At 42.5% G+C, this 23,557-nt stretch overlaps 2 protein-coding genes across 9 annotated transcripts in view; one reads left to right on the top strand and one right to left on the bottom strand.

Annotated features, from left to right (window-relative positions):
* STRN3 (striatin 3) overlaps nt 1-4,162 on the bottom strand; it is a 94,648-nt gene extending 90,486 nt beyond the window's left edge. For 4 of the 5 annotated variants that reach the window (XM_046652027.1, XM_046652029.1, XM_046652028.1 and 1 more), the window contains exon 1: nt 3,506-4,162. In XM_046652027.1, the coding sequence (XP_046507983.1) occupies nt 3,506-3,787 (282 nt within the window). In that variant the 5' untranslated portion in view covers nt 3,788-4,162. The remainder of the gene's footprint in view (nt 1-3,505) is intronic. The other variant, XM_046652031.1, reaches the window with a different exon arrangement.
* The window catches only part of AP4S1 (adaptor related protein complex 4 subunit sigma 1), a 44,275-nt gene continuing 23,502 nt past the window's right edge, over nt 2,785-23,557 (top strand). The window contains exon 1 of one of the 4 annotated variants that reach the window (XM_046652035.1): nt 2,785-3,001. The gene's annotated coding sequence lies outside the window, so the exon portion shown is untranslated. Of the gene's footprint in view, nt 3,002-3,079; nt 3,387-4,286; nt 4,314-23,557 lie in introns of those variants that run through there. The other 3 variants (XM_046652034.1, XM_046652037.1, XM_046652036.1) reach the window with 3 other exon arrangements.

Genomic DNA, 23,557 nt, shown 5'->3' with positions numbered 1-23,557 from the left:
ACTGCGTAACAGCAGAAATTTATGAAGGCTAACACTCTGAGAATAAAAGGAGCGCCTTTATGAGAAATCACTATACTGTTCTTATTTTTTGCAATTTCAAAGTAGATTCCTAAAAATCTTGTAACAGAAAAGGCCCTAGGATTTGCAAATCATTTTTCTAGAATACTCTAAGAAAACTCTGACAATAAGAATGCAGGGGAAATAAAGTTTTCCCCCTTTAAAATCAAGACATCAAGTTATGTCTAAATGAAATATCTATTAAGATTTTTAAGTGACAACATCTGTCATGGTATGACAAATCTGTATGCCACAGTGTGCAAACACAAACACTAGTTAAAAGTTTTACATTTGCAGGAGAATTAGTAATTTTAGAATACAAACTCCTGGACTACATTTTCTATGTATTATCTATATCATATTTTTACAGTTGGCTAACAAGCATTTTGTATATACCATAAGTGCATTTATTACATATCAACTACAGAGAAAAATATAAGGACATATTTGCAATATACATAAACCGACCTGGCACACCATGGGGGCTCAATAAAACATTGCTGAAATACACTGAAGTGGTATATGCCACATAACGTAAACAAAGAATTACAAGTCAGATTCCATTTCTATAAAAAATCCTAAGATGACAATATAACACAGAGGTCACAAGAGTGGGAATAAGACCACAGGTTTCGATTCAGACAAACCTGGGTTCAAATCTCAACTGCAATAGTTTATAGCTAGGTGACCTTGACAAAGTTATTTAACCTAAGTTTGTCTCCTCATCTGTAACACAGAAATGATACCTACCTCATAAGGTCATAAGATTGTACTGCTGAATAAATGACAGTTATAATTTCTATATAAGATGAATATAATTTCTATATAAGATGAATTGCCAAAATCCCACAAACAGTCTTTTTCCCAAGTCCTAGACCAAATCCATCCAAATCTCTAGAGGATGAAGCAGAGGCCTGAATATTTTGTAAAGTTTCACAAGTGATTCTGACTAGCACTCTCACTTAGGAATCACTGTCCTAGAGCCTTATTAACAAAGCTTTACCGGAGTCCAAGATAAGGAACCATCACAAAGCTAAAAGAGCTTTAAGACATGATCTTTTGGTTAAGTTCCAAGTTTCTAAGACAGACTTTTACCCCAAATTCCTATGACAGAGAATAAAACCATAACGCAAAATTCCGATTTAAAATCTTTTCCAAAGCCAGGGAAAATATGATTCCATCTCAAAACTTTACATCAAAATTAGACATCCTTTAGGCTCTTTGTATTCACTATTGAATAGTTTTAATATTGAACAGTAAACATATTTAAGTATACTTTAAATAGACGTGTAGATGAACACTGTAACCAATGCTGTATACAATAATGATATATAAGCTGTCTTATTTTGTTATCTTTCTTAAAAATAAGTTTAAGTTTACAGTTAAAATCCATTGATGCTCCACTGAAACCTTCCCAATCAATTTTTCTTCAACACATACATTTTAAATGTACATCTCATAAGGAATCTTACTAAAGAATAAATGCCCTTAAAGCAAATTCAATATTCCAGAAGCAAACCTGAAACCCTATTAACTAAGCAACTCAATAAAACATTTTAGAGAAATACGTAGAACAAAACACACAAACACAATCATGAACATTTTATTCCAAAAGACTCAGTATGAAATAATAAAAATCCCTGGGAAAAAACTAAGAGTCTAGAAACACTAGAACTTCCTCAAATCAAGCAAACAAAAAAAGCTTAGAAAGCTCTATCAGAATATGCCAACAGATCAACTGCAAGCAAGCAAGCAAAAGGAAGCTTCTTTAAAAGACTTTTCTGTTACTGTCAAGGGGAGGAGAACTAGAAAGGAAAGAAGGGGCTGGGGAAGACAAAACAGACCTCATTAATGTAAAAATTCTACTAATTTAGACACAAGAAAGACATTTTCTCAGCTACTTACATTAGTGAAGCTTATGAAAGACTAATGCAAATGCTAACTTGAAAAGTGTTAAAATCCAAGCTTTCGTACAACAGAAGAAAGGTCATAAACACTCTATCAAGGACTGGTGAAAGTTATCATTTTAAAAGCCCAAATGTATATCAAAGCACAACTCAAAAATACTGAATAGACTAACAAATGCTAATTTGTAATTAATTTTTCAAGACTTGATACATGTCAAAATATATAAGTAGTCTTACTTTTTAAAAGTTTAACTTTACCCACTTTGTAGAATCAAGTAAATTTACTCGTTCAAAATCAAAGTGAAGAGATATATATTTGAAGACACCCTTTCAAAGTTAATCCAATCTGCCTTCTTTCAAAACTACATTTTCCTAACTAACTATTCACTACAGGCATATACGACATATATGTCAGCGCACAATACTGCTTACATTCTAAATATATACCAGACTGAAGAACAGGTGCAATACCGTTTAGACGCATGCTTTTTTCTTCTAAGCCTAAATTTGCCCTGGAAAGGGATTTAAAAATAAACAAATACCCAAAAAAGCTGAACAATCCTTTTAAAAAGACGTAGCCATTCTGAAATCCAAGAGATGAGCCCTTAAACCGCCAAGACCTTCCAAAAGCTAGGAAAACCAGTCTACCAGAGTTTCACCTTAAGAGGATCGAGGCAGGCTTACTTATGAAGGGTCCTGAGGATATTTAACTCTGCTTCCGCTACTGAGTTAGGAAGGCGAGTCAAGTACTTTCATAAAGAGAGCACAGACAGTGATTTGGCTTGTTATGGGTAAAGAAGGGGATAGAAGACGGGGAGGCCTGGTGAAAGGTACTCTAAAAAGAAAAATTCAGTACAGACAAGCCTTGATGAGTCAGTCACTAAGTACGGAAGAACTGAAAGGGAATCTGAGTGAATAAGGCAGCATCCCAGGTGAGAAGGTCCTTAAAGTTGGCAGCAGGAAATGAAAACTTCACAGGTCAGCCGCAAGCCATTGTGCCTGGTAGCGGCCCTGGAAAGAAGCGTGGCTGTCAAGGGGTAAGTGCGGACGAACTCCGGGGGAGGGGGCCAGACATGCCAAATCGGGAAGGGGGGTGATCCGGAAAAAGGTGGTAAAATGCCCATCCCAGTCCCTCTCCTCGGGTTCTCTATCTCTAGAGACACACACAAGCGCACGCTCAGCGCCCGGCAGCCCCATGCCGGACTCTCCCACAGAGAGGAGCTCGGCCCCAAACCCCGGAGACCCGGGCAGGCAGCCTCCGGAGGAGCCCCCGCAGACGCCATACTCAAAGCCAAAATGGCTGCCCCAAGGAAGCCCGCACCGCGCAGCTAGTGAGGGTTGGGGAACAAGCTTCTGCGGAAAAGGGGGAGGGGGGCTCTAGCAAGAACCGTGGCCAGGACCAACGCCCCCCGAGCCGCACAGGTAGGTTCCTCTCGTCCTCCCAAGGCCGCGGGCTCCGACCGAGGGGAGTCCCGGCCCCACCCCCCCGGCCGGGAACCCCGCCGTCGCAGCCGTCCCGCACCCCGACCCCGGCGAGGTACCTGCAGTTCGGCCCGCTCCACCTCCCAGTGCGCCCGCTCCATCTCGAACCGAGCCCACTCGTGCTGGATGTAGTGCAGGATCCCTGGGATAGTGTACTGCTGCGGCCGGGACAGCTCCGGGCCTGCCGCGGGCCCCGCTCCCTCGGCGGCCGGAGGGCCCCCGCCGCCCGCCGCTCCATTCCCCCCGGGCGAGAGGCTCACGTTCCCCCCAGGTCCCTGCTGTTGCCGAGGAGGGGCCGCCATCCCCGGGCCGCCACCACCGCCTCCGGCGAGCTCGTCCATTGTGTGTGGGGCCCCGGCCGGGGCGCAGGGCGAGACGCCGACGGCTGGGGGAAGGGCCGGGGAGGGTGGCCCCGCGCTGGTGGCGGGGCGGAGGCCGGCTGGGAGAGGGGCGGGGAGGGGGTCGTTGCTGTATGCCTGCCGTGGGTCAGAGCAGGGAGCTGCCGGCCGCCGCCATTACAGTCCCTCCTCCATCTGCCCGTCTCACTCACTCACTTTAGGGGAAGGGGGGGGGCGGCGGGAGGGGGGCGGGGGGGCAGGGTTGGGAAGGGGATCGACGTAGGGCCGTCGCTCCCGCGCAGCATGCCGGGTAGAGAACGCCGCCGCCGCCGCCGCTGCCGCCGCACGCCTAGTAGCCAAATAGAGTCCGGCCTCACCCTACGCAGGCGCATTGAGGACGCAGTCAGGGTTGCCGTTAGAGGCGGGGCAGGAGCTCCGGCCCCGCCCCTAGGCCCGCCCTCAGACTCGCCCCTGGTGTCTGGCCGCCGGCGTCCGACAGTGGGCCTCGGGCTCCGACCTTGGGAGGCGAGTAGGTTTCTGGCTGGCTTCCCGGTGGTTTCCCTCGCTCGGTCAGGCCCCGGCGCCGTTCCCCACCCAAGAGTCTCACCCATGTGCCTGTCTTCGGAGCTGGGTTTTACCCTGGCTGGTCGCTCGTGTCCGCCTCACCCGGTCCCGGATTCCTGACGTTTCTTCTGCATTCCTTGCGTGTTTCAGGCGGTCCCAGAGGGTCACTCGCTCTTTCTCTGGTTTCTTAGCACCAGTCAGTTCCGGGGCCTTGGGGACGTTCTCTTTCGGCGAATAGCCCAGATCCTTCCGGACGTGGGCACTGATTCCTCCGTCTGCGTTTCGAACCCGGGCTTTGGTCTCAATTCTGTGCTCCCGGTCGCCCTTCGCATCTTGTTCTTCTTTGCCTCGCCTCTTCTTTCTTATTCTGGGATGGATTCTGTTTGGGGGTCTGGGAGCGATTGTTTTCATCTTTTTGGGGGGAGAGGGGGAGGTGATAAAAAAACTTTAGTTCTTGAAGACGGTGGGTGGAGGGAGACATAACTTTGAGGCAGACTGGTTACACTAACAGTTTGATGTTTTGGAAGTGAATGAACTCACAAGTATTGCCATTCGTAGCAGAATCTTTTGATGGAATTAAATCAAAGCATCGTGAATATAACTTAAAATCGTAGATGAACGGCTAAAGATGTTTTCCTGGGTCATTAAATGTTGTTTGAGTGCATATAATACGCATATAAAAGACAAGGTTAATCTTGAAGTACCATAGTGTGTGTTTCTATTTGCTGAGGTTGGCAGGAAACATCCTTAATGAACTAGTAAGTTTGTAAAAGTTAATAGAGCTTGGTTGAAAAATAGGACAAAAATATTTAACAACATAATAAGGAAAAGAGGTTTAGTAATTATAACTATGCAGGGAAATTGCATTTAAAATTGATTGCATTAAAAAAGTTCTTTTCTTCTTTACTACCAATAAAATTATTCACTGGTTAATACAGGACCACTCGGTGTAATTTCAAAGAGATAAAGTAGTACATCTTATTTTATCACGTCTGCTTTACTTTTTCTTTTTTAAATTTTTCTTTATTTTTCATTTTTCCTTCTCCCCAAAGCCCCCAGTATGTAGTTGTGTATTTTCGCTGTGGGTCCTTCTAGTTGTGGCATGTGGGATGCCGCCTCAGCATGGCCTGATGAGCAGTGCCATGTCCGCGCCCAGGATCCAAACCAGCAAAACCCTGGGCTGCAGAAGCAGAGCGAGCAAACTCAACCACTGAGCCACGCGGCCGGCCCCTGCTTTAGTTTAAGGGAGAGCAGATTGGACTTGTTACCCATGCTGCCATGTTTTATTTATATTGAAACGAGGTCTTAGGTCGTAGTATTAAGAACTATTTCTCCACATTCTTAAAGTACTAATTCTCCATTTTATAGCACCCAATATAGAACCTGCTTATTCAATCCTGTTGCTTTTTGAGGGACCTCACAGCACCTAAAAATTTCAGAATATCATGCAGCTTCAAGCCCATACAGCAAACGTTTGTGACATGGTGTGGTTGACCTCGGTGACGTTAGCATCAAAAGAAGAGGAACATGTGCACTTATATTTCCCACTGGTACCTCAAGGTCAAGTAAAGACTGGATTTATAATCCTTTTTTCCTCCCTACTCAATTTGAAAAAAACAAAAAACTCTGCTCCTCTTCTGTTACCTCTCTTATTAAGTGGCACTACCTCCGAACCTGGGGCCTGGCCGTCATGCTAGTACCTTTCCCTCAGCCCCTACATCCAATCCTTTTGTCAGTAACACCTTTCATATCTATTCTGTTATCTTCATTCATGTCTTAATTTAAACCTTCCCACCTCTACCCTTCCCCCACCTCCCCTACCACTGATGCCTGAGTGATCTTCAAAAGGCTGATCTGATCCTGTCGTTCCCAGCTTAAAATATTTTAGTGATCCCCAGATGTAGAATCAAGCCCCAGTTTTAGCTTAGCATATAAAGGTCCTTCAAATTCTAGATCCTCCCTATCACCTAACCTACCATACCACCATCATGGTACCATTCTCTCCAGCCAAACTGTGCTTTTTATGGCTCCTCAGATGTGTAACGTTTCATTCTGCAGGAATTTAACACATGCTATGCCTCATTACCTCTCCTCCGTTCCCTTCTTCCTTCAAAACTCAGCTCAAGTGTTGCTTCCTCCAAGAAGCTTTCCAGATCCCTGAATTATTGAGAGACCCTATCCTAATAGTAGCCCATGCTTGTCTCCCAATCCTTCTTACTTTAAGTTGTCTATGTACTGATCAGGGACACTCATACTAAACACTAAGAAAGCAACACCTGCACATAACGGGTACTGCAAATCTTTGCTTCGCTTATTCATTTTATTTCTTGGCTGGCTACCGTTTTTCAGATACTCTGCTAGTCCTGGTGGTCCACTGTGAACCAAACAGACATAATCTCTGCTCTCATAGACTTTACAGTCTAGCTTTTAGGCAAATTACTTAGCATCATCCACCCTGGCTTCCTCAGTATCTTGTTCAGATCTGTCTTAAAACTGTCTCCTTTAAAATTTCAAGTGTGCTTCCTTTTTGAAGAATTCTAATTGAATGTGTCTGCATTCACTTTAAGCGTGGTTTCATAAATGTCAGTAATGCAGTTCTTGGCCAGGTACTTCCCAGATCATAGTAGTTTATCTGCAGGACTGCCTGCTCGAGGGCCAAGACCCATGCTCCTCCTGTTCACAGCCGTCCCCCCCAGTGTCTGGGGCAGTGAGAGCCCCAGTAAGTGTTTGATGAATAACTTAAATTTAGACTGCACTAATATGAGTATTTTTCCTTCACCACAATCATTTTTTATTAGTTTCTGCTGCTACCATTTACCAGTTATCTCTTAAGGTTCAATGACCAGAATTGCCCAGAGTATTAAAAGTAAAAGACACCAAGATTTTCTCCTATGTTGGGAGAATATTTATTATACTTTTGACATTGTACTTTGTGCCCGTGAGTCCTGAGGACACTCTGCAGCAACCTCCTAGAACCTTGTCCTCTGTAGATAACGAGCTCTCCCAAGCCATCTACTCATCTACAACTCACCTAACAGGAACTCCCTCCCTAAACTCTGGCTGAGTCATTTCCTCTCTTCAGTCTCACCTTTGAAACTTCCTGTTTGTTCTATCCTTGCATCAGTCTGTTCATCCCGCGTCCCTCCCACTGATTCTCTCAGTTTCAGTGTACTACTGATGATCCTCAAGAACGCCTGTTTTGTGTCTTTAATCAGTTTGGAATTTTACAATGTTATTTTCCCTTTCCCATTAGCTAATCTTAGAAACCTGTGTGCTTATTCTAGCGGACCAAAAAGGGACTTGTCATATTTCATGTGCATATTATATGTCAGGAAAAGTATGTTAAGGAATTCCAGGCTTTTAAATAAGTCTGAAGTAGTTAACACTCAGATGCCTTCTTCCCAGTTATTGTAATCCCTGATGGACGAAGAGTTTTGACCCTGCCTTTGAGAACTATACAGCTCCCTGTCATTACTCACCTACACATCCAGTTTTCTACCTTGCTGACTATGTACCTCATGTCTTTCCAACAAAGAGCTCAAACTGGCTCACCAACACTAATCTAGTCATCTTTTTCACCATCTGAAAAGGTTGTGGCAAGTATTCTTATCTCCATGCGGAGAAGAGAAAGCTGAGATAAGAGTTCTGGGTCACTTCCACAAGCCATTAGAAGAACAGAAGTTTCCACTCTTACATCAGTGAGTGTCTGTGTGTGTTTAGAAACAAGAAATAAAGATTCCCTTCAGGGACCGGCCCCATGGCCGAGTGGTTAAGTTCGCGCACTCCTCTTCCGTGGCCCAGGGTTTCGCCAGTTCGGATCCTGGGTGCAGACATGGTACCACTTGTCAGGCCACACTAGGGCGGTGTCCCACATGCCACAACTAGAAGGACCCACAACTAAAATATACAACTACATACTGGGGGAATTTGGGGAGAAACAGCAGTAAAGAAAAAAGAAGATTGGCAACAGTTGTTAGTTCAGGTGCCAATCTTAAAAAAAAAAAATGATTCTGCCTCCTACTGTCCTATCAGTGGGCTCCATATTATTGTCTCTGGTTTCCAAATCATTTGCACTTATTCATTTTCTTTGAGGAAGATTAGCCCTGAGCTAACATCCGCCACCAATCCCCTGCTTTTTGCTGAGGAAGACTGGCCCTGAGCTAACATCCGTGCCCATCTTCCTCTATTTTATATGTGGGACGCCTGCCACAGTGTGGCTTGATGAGCAGTGCATAGGTCCATGCCCGGGATCTGAACTGGTAAACCCTGGGTGCCAAAGCGGGGTGTGCAAAATTAACCACTACACCACCAGGCCTGACCCCCATTTGTGCTTATTTTAAGGTAGTTTTGGGGTCATTCAGTCACTTGGGGAAATTATGTACTGTTTACACTTATAAATATGGAGAACAAACAAATATTAGAGCCTAAAGGAAGATCTTTGAGAAGAGCTGGCATGTGTTCAAAAACCAAGGGAGGAAACTGTCTAATGCAGGTGGAACAGAAAAGGAGGGGCAGCTTTCACTGGCACCAGGGTTTAACCTGCCAAATAAGATCAGATATCTGCTTCTCATTACGGTAGTTGCCTGTGGCTAAGAAAATTGTAGAAATATATTGCAAGGCACTTGAACTATTCAAATAATATGTTGTGTGGAAAAGAAAAGGAAAAGGACCTTCAAAGATTATAGAAAAATAGGCACCAAAACCTTTAGGAAACTCAGCATGCTATAGAAAATTCTAATCCAAGTTCATTCCTGAATTGTCTCCTGGGTAATATGAGTCAGAAATCGGTAGGCTGTGATAATATTGTATAATAGCTAACTCATAGAGATGTCAAAATTGAAGGGAAAAAAAAAGAATTGCCGGGAGCTGAGTCCCTCCTGGACAACGAGGTCTATAAACATGAGAGCCAAATGACTGGAAAATGTGACTGAATGGGAAATTGCCAAAACTTTCCTAGGTAATAATTTAACAATCTTGGAAATGTGATTTGTTTTCTGTTGGAGCAGCAGGGGAGAATGTTCAAAAGAATAATACCAGACGCAGACGCCTTGTCTGGGATCTATGCTAGAGACAGTGTTCTCTTTGGAGAATGTTTTAAATTTGGCAAAAATTCACAAAAATTTATTTTTTTAACAATATATTTTTAAACGATGGTACCCTTTAGTTTTGTCTTTCTATTAATAGACTAACCTAAAGTACATGACAATTACCTTACAAAAAAAGACTGAAGAATTCTTTAGAGCATTTAAAAATAACTCTGATTGCCCTTTGCACCTTTTGTTTTATAGGTTTTAATATAATAATCAGGTATTTTAAATTGCGTTGTGCATCGACTTTTTTTCAACTTCTTATTTTAAAAAATTTCAAAACCAGAAAAAAAAGTCTTTTTTCAACAAAAATCAAGATTTTGCCATTCTTTTTTTTTTTTTTAAAGATTGGCACCTGAGCTAACAACTGTTGCCAATGTTCTTTTCTTTTTTTATTTCTGCTTTTTCTCCCCAAAGGCCCCGGGACATAGTTGTATATTTAGTTGCGGGTCCTTCTAGTTGTGGCATGTGGGACGCCACCTCAGCGTGGCCTGATGAGTGGGCCACGGGGCCTGCCCCCAGATTTTGCCATTCTAATACATCTATTCCACCTTTTTTCTGTGTGAGGAATTTTTTTGACTATTACAAAAGTTTCTTTAACGAGCAGGTTTAATATGAAAATGTACACGGCCTGGTTTTTACGTCATAGTAAAGCAGGCCCTTTGGAAAGGGAACATGTGGAAGCAGATGATTTCCCTGGTGAACACAGCCTTTGTTTATGCTCGTTCCAAGGCCTCTAATGTGATGATACTATTTCCTCACATTACCACCGTTCCAATATTGTTCTCTTGCCCACTAGTTGCTATCTCCACACATTCGTCTATCACAAGATCCATAAAGGGATCAAATCCCTGCAGTGTTCCTCAGACACGTCTGCCACCGTTTAATTTCAATGATAACTTCTTGTCCATAAGCTTTTTCAACTCGGGAGGGTGAACTTTGCTCACGGCGTCTACTTGACAAGCTGCAAGATGCCTTGAAACAGAATTCATGGCTTCCTTCACACTCCCGCAGCAGTCCCTAGGAATATTTTAAAGTAAATCCCAGACATCATATTATTTCACTGGTACATACTTCTTTAAATATCTTTAACAGGAGCCAGCCTGGTGGTGCAGCAGTTAAGTTCACATGTTCTGCTTTGGCCGCCCGGGGTTCACCGGTTTGCATCTCAGGTGTGGACCTACGCACTGCTTGTCAAGCCATGCTGTGGCAGACATCCCACATGTAAAGTATAGGAAGATGGGCACAGATGTTAGCTCAGGGCCAGTCTTCCTCAGCAAAAAGAGGAGGATTGGTGGCAGATGTTAGCTCAGAGCTAATCTTCCTCAAAAAAAAAAAATCTTTAACAGATTAGGACCTTTAAAAAATATACCACAATACCATGATCACACCTACAAAATTAATAGTAATTCCTTTGTACAGTCTAATACCAGTCCATATTCAGTTTTCTCCAATTATTTTTTAAAGAACTTTTTTTTAAAGAGTTGGTGATTTCAAATCAGGATCCAAACAAAATCAGCATATTTCATTTTGTTGGTGTGTCTTTAGGTCTTTTTCGATGTCTTCTCCTCGCCCACCCCCATCATCATGCCATTTATTTGTTGAAGAGACAAGGTTATTTATCCTGTACAATTTCCCACATTTGGCTGATTGCAGTTTTATGGTATTTAGCATATTCCTTTCTCCTCCATATTTTCCGTAAATTAGAAGTTAGATCTAGAGGCTAGGTTTGATTCAGGTTTTAATTTTTTTGGCAAACTACTTCTCTACTGGGGATGCAATGTACTTCCTCTTGTATTATATCAGGCGGCACACAGTGTCTAGTTGTCTCCGTTTCAGTAATGTGCTAAACTTGATCACCCTGATCTTGCTATTGTCAGCGTTAGCTGCCTAGCTAGCTGTCTTTTAACACATATATTGTGTTGCCCTCAACAGTTTCCCCTCAGTGCAGGGTCTGTCCTGCTACAAGAGAGCTTCCAGTGGGTGTTTCCGGGCCTTTGGAGACCTAGATAGGACCTTTCCTTGCACTCGTGGTGAAAGGTGAAAGGCACCCTGCCAGGCCTCTTCCCAATTCCCATGGTGGTTCTTAGATTTGCTCGTGGGGTTCTCACTACAAGGAGGGGGCTTCCTTGGGGTGATGACTTGGTGATTTCCGGGTTCCTTGGCTCTTTTGACCTTATAAGTCCACTTTTTCGAAGCTCTACTTCTGCCAGCACAGCTGTGGTCACCCTACTCTTGTTGCTAAGGGTAGTTTGACCCTACCTGTCGGTGGTTGAGTTCCAGGGGATGTTTTTCACCTGGTTTTTGGGAAAGACGTTGCCTATAGAACTTTTTTCTTTTTTTTTAGTGGTCCTCAATCTCTCTTATTTTTCATTTTTTTGTTTATTTATTTATTTTTTAAAGATTTTATTTTTTCCTTTTTCTCCCCAAAGCCCCCCAGTACATAGTTGTATGTTCTCCATTGTGGGTCCTTCTAGTTGTGGCATGTGGGACGCCCCCAGGATTCGAACCAATGAAACACTGGGCCGCCTGTAGTGGAGCACGCGAACTTAACCACGCAGCCATGGAGCCAGCCCCTATTTTTTTATTTTTTGAGGAAGCTTAGCCCTGAGCTAACATCCACTGCCAATCCTCCTCCTTTTGCTGAGGAAGACTGGCCCTGAGCTAACATCTGTGCCAGTCTTCCTCTATTTTATATGTGGGACGCCTGCCACAGCATGGCGTGATAAGCGGTGTGTAGGTCGTTGCCCGGGATCTCAACCGGGGAACCCCAGGCCGCCAAAGTGGAGCGCATGAACTTAACTGCTGCGCCACCGGCTAGCCCTGAATTTTTCTTCTCATCCTAGCCTAGCTATTCTCCCCGTTTTTGTGAGGGGATCCTGGGAGATCCCAATACTACTCTGCTCCTATCACCACTCCCTCGCCTCTTTACACTCTTGGCGTTTTAAAGTTCACATTGCCTGCTGTTTAACCTAAAGTGATTTGATGTAGCCCTGCTATTGAAATATTTTTGTTTGCCCACTACTAAAGTAGTTGTGAGATTTTTGCTCTTCAAAGATTGTGAGATATAAATGAGTGTAAATTTAAGTCCTCTGGGTGACAGCTGGGCAGGCTCTTGTCTGACAACTTTAATCTCCTATTTACATTTTCAGCAGGAGCTATAACGTACTGCTACACTTTATTGTGAAATTCAGAAAAGCAAAACGTGCTCCTGGGCCAAGGGCAGCTCTGGGTTTACCCTGACATGTGATCTGAACGAGAATGATGCTAAATTCAGATCCGAGTCTGCAAACTGCCGTGGACAGCATTTGCTGGCTGTTTGGTTTTATTTATTAGAAGTGGAAAGGGAGATTAGCTGAACTCACTAAGAGAGGAAATCAGACGTAAGAATTTTGGAAGTTTAGTTCTAATCACGAATGTTAAACAGTGTAGTAAATGTAGTGGTACGAGCTTTACTGTCCTAAACTTTCCCATTATCTGATTGAGCTACTTCTGAGGCATTCCAGGCTCCCTGTAGAGATCAATTAAAAGTAAATAATGTGTTAGCATTCTGCCTTTTGTGATGCGCTCCAGGGTCAAGATTGAAACTGCCAAAATATGCACATTAGCCAGTAAAAGCTTTTGTCTAGAGTGTCATCTGACCAAAGCTAGATTCACACTAGTGAATGGAGAGTGAGCTTGCGCGTCTGTGGTCATCCTACAGCCGGCACTGAATTACTGGAGGCCTGAGGCAGACGTGGGCGGGGGGCGGGGGGGGGGGGGGGGGGGGGGAGGGGAGGGAGGCTGGAGCTGGCTACTGGAATTGGGTCCTTCCTCACCCCCCCCCCCCACCGTGTTCCCGAGTGACCTTTGGCAAGTGACTAAGTTTCACATCTGTAAAGTGGCAATAAAAACAGTCTCTAAGAGAGCTATGGTGAGGATTAAATGAAGGTAGGTGCAGTGTTCAGAACAGCAGCTGGATGTGCAGTAAGCACTGTGTAAGTGTTTTCTGTTGTAATTGTCTCTCCTCGGGAGTTGGTTTGTTGGGTCTTGTTAGCACACCATGTTTCAAAGAGTGAATGATGCCGTTCAGGTTATAGCAGTGGAAGTCTTTCATGACCACCATCAAACGTCAGGAGCATTAATTACTCATTTGAATTAGAGTTAATCGTGACCATGTCGCTAACAAAAAAGATAGACCCTGTTGGGTAAGCAAACTGATCCCCAAATTGAAGTTTAATACAGTAAATTTTTGTGTTTTATTGCTTCTTTTAGAGCAAAGATCTGCAAAAAGAATTTGTTATTGGAACCGTAATTTTCTGTTATACTCTCAAGCCCCCAAAATATTAATGTAGCTTTTTATATTGCTTGATTCTAACCCAAGACACATTTTATTTAATTAAGAAGATCTTAAGTAATAATTTTAATACATAGCTGTAGTTTCATAGCATTAATTTCTTGTATACTTTTAGGGAAAAAACTCACATGGTAACTAATTTTTCCCCCAGGTAATATGAACATTAGAGTAAAGGACTTTATAATGTTATTTTTTGGGTTTTTTTTTTTTTTAAGATTTTATTTTTTTCCTTTTTCTCCCCAAAGCCCCCCGGTACATGGTTGTATATTCTTCGTTGTGGGTCCTTCTAGTTGTGGCATGCGGGACGCTGCCTCAGACTGGTTTGATGAGCAGTGCCATGTCTGCGCCCAGGATTCAAACCAACGAAACACTGGGCCGTCTGCAGCGGAGCGCGCGAGCTTAGCCATGGGGCCAGCCCCTGTTTTTTGTTTTTTGTTTTTTTCTCTGAGGAAGATTAGCCCTGAGCTAACATCTGCTGCCATTCCTCCTCTTTCTGCTGAGGAAGACGCCCTGAGCTAACATCCGTGCCCATCTTCCTCTACTTTATATGTGGGACGCCTGCCACAGCATGGCTTGCCAGGCACTGCCATGTCCACACCCAGGATCCAAACCAGCAAACCCCGGGCTGCCGAAGCGGAACCTGTGCACTTAACTGCTGTGCCACTGGCCGGCCCCAGACTTTATAATGTTGAAACAAACTAACTGCAGATAAATTATGGTGTGATGGTTTTATAGAAACACTTTCCATAATTCCAGTACTGCACTGACATGAATTTACAGTCAACTTTTAGAGATATATTTCATGTAAAGTGAGATTCCTCTGCATCCCAGTGAGGTTTTATTTATTGGTCTGTTTCTTCTTTGTTTGACACAAAACTGTAGGAGCCATCAGCAAATGAAATCTTAATTCTCAATTCCTTTAGTTCGATGTGAATGTAAACTCTGTAACACCACACCTTGGTCTGTAAGAGCACTTAGAGGCCTGTCATTTGACTCCTAATGGAGTGCTGCTAGGAGATCACTACTCTTCAGAAGAAGGAAAAATGTATAAGAAAAATCTAGGGCAGGCCCCCTGGCCGAGTGGTTAAGTTCTCGCGCTCCACTTCGGTGGCCTGAGCTTTCGCGGGTTCGGATCCTGGGCGTGGACATGGCACCGCTCGTCAGGCCATGCTGAGGTGATATCCCACATGCCACAACTAGAAGGACTCACAACTGCGGCCGGCCAATGGCGCAGCGGTTAAGTGCGCTCATATCTGCTTTGGTGGCCTGGGGTTCGCCGGTTGGGATCCCGGGTGCGGACATGGCACCGCTTGGCAAGCTATGCTGTGGTAGGCGTCCCACATAGAAAGTAGAGGAAGATGGGCACGGATGTTAGCTCAGGGCCAGTCTTCCTCAGCAAAAAGAGGAAGATTGGCAGTAGTTAGCTCAGGGCTAATCTTCCTCAAAAAACCAAAACCTCCCACCACCAGGTCTGATAGTCAGCACCTCTCTGGCAAATGACTGATGGGCAGTCTCTGCTCAACCCTCTATCCCCCACTCCTCACACACACAGATGACTAACGAATAAAAATAAAACAAGTGCTTTCTAACAAACAATGTAATGGCCTATTTATAGTATATAAATTCCCCATCTTCAATTTTTGCAATATGACTTTTCTCCCCTGCATGAATCATATTGCTGTAAAGACCTTAAAAATTCTTCAGTTCACCCCCCCCAATTTAGGATAGAAAGTCTGATACTTGAATGTCTCTAAAAATACAACATCTACCCCTCTCAGTAAAACTTCCAGCTTGTCTCTGCTGTATTTAAGTGTGTTTTGGGGCCGGCCCCATGGCCGAGTGGTTAAGTTCTCGCTCTCTGCTTTGGTGGCCCGGGGTTCCTGGGTGTGGACATGGCACCACTCATCAGGCCATGCTGATCATCAGGCGGCGTCCCACATGCCACAACTAGAGGGACTCACGACTAAAATATACAACTATGTACTGGGGGGGATTTGGGGAGAAAAAGCAGAGGGAAAAATAAAACCACATTTACTGTTTAAGTATGTTTTAAAGTTACAAATAGCCACGCTAATTTGGATTTATATTGTATCTTGGACCAGAATATAATGAAACTTTTTTATCAGTTTGCTAAAATGGCTTTAGATCAAGATCTAAGAGTCACATGAAACTTTAGAAATTTTTCAGATATACTGCTAGAAAAATGGTAGACAGACTACATAAGATTTATTCTGAAAGTATGTTCATAATGTTTCCGCAGAACTGGTATCTTCAAGATTTCCACAAATCGTGAATTTGATTGGATTTTAACATTTTAAAGTGTTTTAACTATTTAAGTAAAAAAAGCGTCACACATACAAATGTGTTTAATGCCAAATTAATCAAATGTGGTTAGGGACCGGCCCAGTGGCGCAGCGGTTTTGTGCGCACGGTCGGCTTCTCGGCGGCCCAGAGTTCACCAGTTCTCATCCTGGGTTCTGACATGGCACCGCTTGGCAAGCCATGCTGTGGTAGGTGTCCCATCTATAAATTAGAGGAAGATGGGCACGGACGTTAACTCAGAGCCAGTTTTCCTCAGCAAAAAGAGGAGGATTGGCAGCAGTTAGCTCAGGGCTAATCTTCCTCAAAAAGAAAAAAAAAAATGTGGTTAAAATATTTCTTGAGTGACCTGGGGATTTAACAGAAAGTAAAAGTTCCAGTTGAAGCTACTGAACATGTGTTCTGAACGAGAAAGGGAAGATTTAGAGAGAGAGAGAAGGGAGGTGGGGAATGGATGAAAGGGAAGAAGAATGGTGACAAATTTCAGTAGACTTAGAAGGGCAGTAGGAAGACTCTGGGGAGGAGTGTCTAACCTACACCGGGGAGGAGGAGGAGGTGGGAAAAGGGGGACCCTGCTGAGAGCTTTACGTGTCCTTCATCTCATTGAGTCCTCACAGTAAGTCTGTGAGGCCGTGTCGTTATTCCCAGTTGACAGTTGAGAAAACTGAATCATTGTAGAGTTCCAGTAAATTCCAAGCAAAGAAACTGTTTTAGCATATAAGAAAAGAATATATAACATATCACAAACTCTGAGGGAGGTGCTCCAAATTAGGTGAGAATCTGCTACTGACCAGTATTTTATTTCCTTTCATTTAAGGGTGGAGAAATTCAGAAACAGCTAAACAACTTTGAGGCCCGTGAAAGGAATCCATGTAGTGTGGCGAATGGCATCTTGCTGTTGCTATTTCCATGTCTCCTGTGTTTAGGCCATCCTGATTAGATGCTCGCGGCATATCCATCTTGAAAACAGTACATTTTTAAAAGAAATATGGCATTTAGAAATGCCACAGTAAATGAAAAAATAGCTTGATTATTGAGAGTAAGCCTTTATTTTTCAGCTGAATAATTTTTAAAATTGTAGAACGACGCTCAGCATTTTTTAAAGTTTTTGTGTGTGTGACACAAAAAGTAGTATATCTTTTAAAACTTGGGGAATAAGGCAAAGTGAAGATAGAGAATAAAAATTGCCCCGAATCCTACCATCCAGATTTAAGCAAAATGCATTTGATATAATTCCTTCCTTTTCTGCTTATTATTTCATAGTAGCTCTAAACTTTGTATAATGTGCATAACAATGATTTTTAGTAAATTTACAAAGTTGTGCAAATATTATCATGCAAATAAATCCAGTGTTAGAAGATTTTTATCACCCCAAAAAGAAACCCGATTCCCATTTTCCCCTAAACCTCTCTCTTCTGGCCCCAGGTAACCACTGATATACTTTCTATCTCTATAGATTTTGCCTTTTCTGGACATTTCACATTTATAGAATCACACAATAGGTAGTATTTGCCTCTGGCTTCTTTCATTTCACAAGTTTTTAAGGGTCATCTATTTTGTAGCATGTAACAATATTTTATTCCCTTTTATTGCTGAATAGTTTTCCATTGTATAAAGATATACCACATTTTGTTTATCTGTTCATTAACTGGTGAACATTTGAATTGTTTCCACCTTCGGTTTATTATGAATAATGCCTCTGTGAACGTTTATGTGCAAGTCTTTTGTGTGGACATATGTTTTCATTTCTCTTGGATATATATACTTAGAAGTAGAATTGCTGGATAATATGGTAAATTTGTGTGTAGCTTTTTAAGAAGCTGCCAAGCTGTTTTCCAAAGTGGCTGTAACATTCACATTCCCACCAGCACTGTTTAAGGGTTCTGGGGGGCCAGCCCTGTGGTGTAGTAGTTAAGTTTGGCATGCTCTGCTTCAGTGGCTGGGGTTCATAGGTTCAGATCCCAAGTGTGGACCTACACTACTCGTCAGCCATGCTGTGGCAGCAACCCACATATAAAGTGGAGGAAGATTGGCTCAGATGTTAGCTCAGGGTTAATCTAACTCAAACAAAAAAAGAGGAAGATTGGCAACACATGTTAGTTCAGGGCAAATCTTCCTCGGGAAAAAAAAAAGTGTTCTGGTGTCTCCAGATCCTGGGCAGCACTTATTATTTCTGCACTTTTGGTTATGGCCATTCAAGTGAGTGTGAAGTGGTATCTTATGGTTTTAATTTGCATTTTCCTAAGATTAATGATGTCGAACATCTTTTCATATTCTTATTAGCCATTCATATGTTCTCTGTTCAAATATATTTTCAAATCCGTTGTTCATTTTTTAATTGTGTTGCTTATCTTCCTATTAAGAGCTTTATATATTATAAAGGGCCAGCCTTGTGGCCAAGTGGTTAAGTCTGCACGCTCTGCTTCGGGAGCCCAGGGTTTCGCTGGTTCGGATCCTGGGTGCAGACATGGCACCATTCATCAGGCCACACGGAGGCGGTGTCCCACATGCCACAACTAGAAGGACCCACAACTAAAAATATACAACTATGTACTGGGGGACTTTGGGGAGAAAAAGGAAAAATAAAATCTTTAAAAAGAAAAAAAGAGTTTTATGTATTATAGGTACAAGTCCTTTATCTGATATATGATTTGCAAATAATTTCTCCCACTCTGTGACTTTTTATTGTCTTATTGGTGTCTTTTCAAGTTTAAGTTTTTCAGTCTGATAAAATTCAGTTTATCAGTTTTTTTTCTGTTATGGATTGTGCCGTTGGTCTTAAACCTGTTTTCTCTAAAAGTTTTATAGGTTTACCTCTTACATTTAGGTCTATGATCTATTTTGAGTTAATTTTTGTGTATGGTGTGACATAAAAGTCTAAATACATTGTTGTAATTTCTTGAGGTGAAGTGAAATATTCTAGTCAGTGGTATTGTGGTAAGCCCTTCACAAAGTAATGGTTCTCTGTCTCCTGGAAGCGTCTTTGTATTTCAATATCTGTAAAACCTGGAGAGAGACCGCCTGGGCCCATGAGCAGTCGGGCTGCCACCCAGCCAGCCAGATCAGCTGAATGAATCTGAGAATCTGTGGGGCGACATGTCAAGCCAGATTGTCCTCTCATCCAGCATTCTGTGGATTGAGATCCGTGACCAAATGAAAGAAATTATCCACAAAACCTGTGTTTCTGTTTACTCTGTTCCCTGGCTGTCTTGTGGCTGATAAGCACTCAATTGATGTCATTTGATTTGATCTGATATGCAGAAGGGTGAACTTCATGATCTTGTAGGTGTGTACTTTGAGGACTCCTCTAACACTTCACTTCTCTGAGTATGGTCCCTGCCCCAGACCTACTGAACAGATTCTGTATTTTAACAAGCTCCCCAAAGGATTTGCGTGCTCACTGAATTTGATAAGCACTGGTCCAGAGTGGAGCAAACTGCAGCCTGCCTACCACCTCCAGTTGCCGACTGTCTTTGTCAGTAAAGTTTTGTTGGAACACAGCTACACCCATTTCTGTACATATTATTTATATCTTGTGTGGCTGCTTCCATCCTGCAGTGGCAGAGTGGTTGAGTAGTTGAGAAAGAGACCATAGCCCCTCAAAGCCTAAAATGTTACCTAGCCCTTTAGAGAAAATGTTTGCCAACCCCTGGACTAGGGAAAAAGAAAGAAAGTTCCCAAATGGTGATATGTGGTGGAAAGATGACTGGGAGTTCAAGGTGTTGTCTGGGTCAGAACCGAGCCTGGCAAAGGGACAGACTAAGCCATTTATAGAACTTATACATTTACACACACCTCATCTGTTAAAATTAGCCAGCCTCTTAGCTAAAGGAAAATAGGAAAGACTGGAGTATAGTCAATGAGAACATTAATAAAAATGAACATCATGGGCCAGCCTGGTGGTGCAGTGGTCAAGTTTGCGCTCTCCACTTCACCAGTTTGGATCCTGGGCATCGACCTAGCACCACTTATTAAGCCATGCCTGTGGCAGGGGTCCCACGTATAAAGTAGAGGAAGATGGGCATGGATGTTAGCTCAGGGCCAGTCTTCCTCAGCAAAAAGAGGAGGATTGGCAGTAGTTGTTAGCTCAGGGCTAATCTTCCTCAGAAAAAAAAAAATATGGGGCCGCCCAGTGGCCAAGTGGTTAAGTTCGTGTGCTTCGCTTCAGTGGCCCAGGATTTTGCCGGTTCAGATCCTGGGCACTGACCTAGCACTGTTCATCAAGCCATGCTGAGGCAGTGTCCCATGTGCCACAACTAGGACCCACAACTAAAATATACAACTGCGTACTGGGGGGCTTTGGGGAGAAGAAAAAATAAAAAATAAATAAAATCTTTAAAAAAAATTAAAATTTGGGGCCTGACTGTGGCGGAGTGGTTAAGTTCACGTGCTCTGCTTCAGCGGCCCAGGCTTTCGCCATTTCGAATCCTGGGCAGGGACATGGCACCGCTTGTCAAGCCATGCTGAGGTGGCATCCCACATGCCACAACTAGAAGGACCCACAACTAAATACGCAACTGTGTACCCGGGGGACTTTGGGAGAAAAAGGAAAAATAAAATCTTTAAAAAATAAAAAAATAAATTAATTTAAATTAAAAAAATAAAAATGAACCTCATACCTAAACATCTGTATTATACTGATAAAAATTTAGATATTTAGGGGCTGGCCCCATCGCCAAGTGGTTAAGTCTGCGCGCTCCGCTTTGGCGGCCGAGAGTTTCACCAGTTTGAATCCTGAGCACAGACATGGCACCGCTCATCAGGCCACGCTGAGGCAGCATCCCACATGCCACAACTAGAAGGATCCACAACTAAAAATACACAACTATGTACCAGGGGGCTTTGGGGAGAAAAAGGAAAAGTAAAATCTTTTAAAAAAATTTTAGATATTTAAGCAATATAACCCAATATAACTGAATAACCAATATGACACAGACTTGTACAGTCAGACAGACACACCAACAAACAAACCCTCTTCACTTTTACACAAATACTTTTATCTCCTTTTTTAAAAAATAAACTTTTTATTTGGAATAATTTTAGATTTATAAGAGTTGCAAAGATAGCACAGAGAATTTCTGTGTATGGCTTTTTAATTATACCTTAGGATAGATTCCCGAGACTGAAAGGCTTGAGTTAAAAAGTAGAATCGTTTTCTTGATTTTTTTGTTGCATTCAACCAGGTAACACTGTAGAAAATTTGCAACAGTTTTAGGGACCATTAACAACGTATACATATACATATCTATTTCCTTATAGCCTTATCAGCGTTTTTTCTACTTTAATCCACATAAAGGGAGGAAATGAAAGAAGTCATTGTGCTAAATGTGTTACAACAACCATGCCATTTACCTCATCTAATCTTTGCCACCACTCTCTAAGGTAGATTTACTCCCTGTTGACAGTGCAAGGGCTGGGTGCCAGAGGCCCCCGGGGTTACAGCCAGAGGGCAAATACCAGAGGTCAGGTCCTGGAAGATTGCAGAAATCCAAAGCAGGTCATTAAGAACTGAGGCCAGAGGAGTAGGAGCCAAGGCACTGGATCAAGGGCACGAAGACCCAGGAGCGCTGAGCTGGGCTTGTTCAGCGGAGGTCCTTCTGATGAATTCCAGAACATCTCTTCAGTGCCCCCTTATAGGACCCAGCCAGGGCTTTGTGAGTGGACCAGGTTCATTTAAAGGTACCAGAAGAGAACAGACCCTAGGCTAGCCTCTTGACATTTTAGAGTTCATCAATCACGTTTATGTTTAAAAAATAAAGTTGCTACACATGCATGCATATTTCATGTAAATGTATAGAAAAAGTCTAGAAGGATATATGCTAAACTTAAAAACATTGGTTATATGTTTGGAGAGATGAACAGGATTAGGGGCAGGAGTTGGGGTACCAGGATGCTTTATATGTCTACTTTGTTTGAATACTTGTGATTTTTTTTTTTAAAGATTGGCACCTGAGCTAACATCTGTTGCCAATCTTCTTCTTTTTTTTTTTCTTCTTCTTCTTCTCCCCAAAGCCCCCCGTACATAGTTGACTATTCTAGTTGTAGGTCCTTCTGCTTCTGCTATGTGGGATGCTGCCTCATCATGGCCTGATGAGCGGTGCCGTGTCCGTGCCCAGGATCCAAACTTGTGAAACCCCAGGGCCATCAAAATGGAGCACGTGGACTTAACCACTTGGCCACGGGGCCAGCCCCCTTATGTGATTTTTTAAAGGAAAAATTATCACTAGAAAAAAAGCTTTCATTCATTATTTCATTCATTCAACAAGCATTTACTTATTGGATGCTCACTATATACTAGGCACTGTGCAAAGATCTAAAGTAAGATACAGACCCTACCCACAAGTTCATGTTCTAGCATAGCATTTTTCAAACTTTGGGTCATAGTCCTTTAGTGGGTTCTGAAGTTAAAAATCAGTGGGTCGTATTGGATTATAACCCAAAGTATAGAATAAAATATCTATGAGTCCATACTGATACAAATAAATAGATAGATAGATAGATAGATAGATAGATAGATAGACAGATAGATAATGGGGTAGAATAGACAAATCTCCTGTGCAGCAGAATTCCAAGTAATTTCTGTAAATACTCCTCCCTCAGGGAGATGGAATATGACTCCCCATCCCTTACATGTGGGCTGCACATGATGACTTTCTTCCAAAGAGTTTATTTTGGAAAGTAGGGGGATAACTTTACATTAGAGAAACCTGACAAAAACTACCTCAGCCAGGTGACCAAGGTCAGTATCCACAGTGATAGGTCATGCCAATAGTAGGTGCCCCTATATGATGTGATGAAAATGGCACTTCACTTCTGCGGTCTTCCTCCAAAAATCCATAACCCCGGTCTAATCATGAGAAAAGCATCAGACAAATCCCAATAAAGATACATTTTATAAAGTACCTGACAAGCACTCTTCAAAACTGTCAAGGTCATCAAAAACAAGGAAAGCATGAGGAACTGTCACAGCCGGCAGAGTTCTAAGGAGATAGAAAGATTAAATATAACGTGGTATCCTAGGGGCAATCCAGGGACAGAAAAAGGACGTTAAGTAAAAGGTAAGGAAATCTGAATAAAGTATAGACTTCAGGTAGTAATGGCATATCAGTATTGGTTCATTAATTGCAACAAATTTACAATACTAAGATGTTAATAATAGGGGAAAGTGGGGGTAGAGTATATGAGAACTCTCTGTGTTGTCTTTGCCATTTTTTCTGTAAATCTAAAACTCTTCTAATAAATAAAATCTATGAATTTAAAAATATCAGTGGGCCACAACCAGCATTTTTCCTCAACATTTTATTATGATGATTTTCAAATATACCTTAAACTTGAAAGAATTTCACAATGATTCCCGTATGCTCACCACCTAGATGCTACCATTAATATTTTGCTATACTTACTTTATCATATCTCTAACCATCTATCGGTCTGTCTATCCATCCATTAATTTATCTTAGCTTTTCA

This window comes from Equus quagga, chromosome 2 (assembly GCF_021613505.1).
Source record: "Equus quagga isolate Etosha38 chromosome 2, UCLA_HA_Equagga_1.0, whole genome shotgun sequence".
NCBI lineage: Eukaryota > Metazoa > Chordata > Mammalia > Perissodactyla > Equidae > Equus > Equus quagga.
This window is presented reverse-complemented; position numbering and strand designations above follow the sequence as displayed.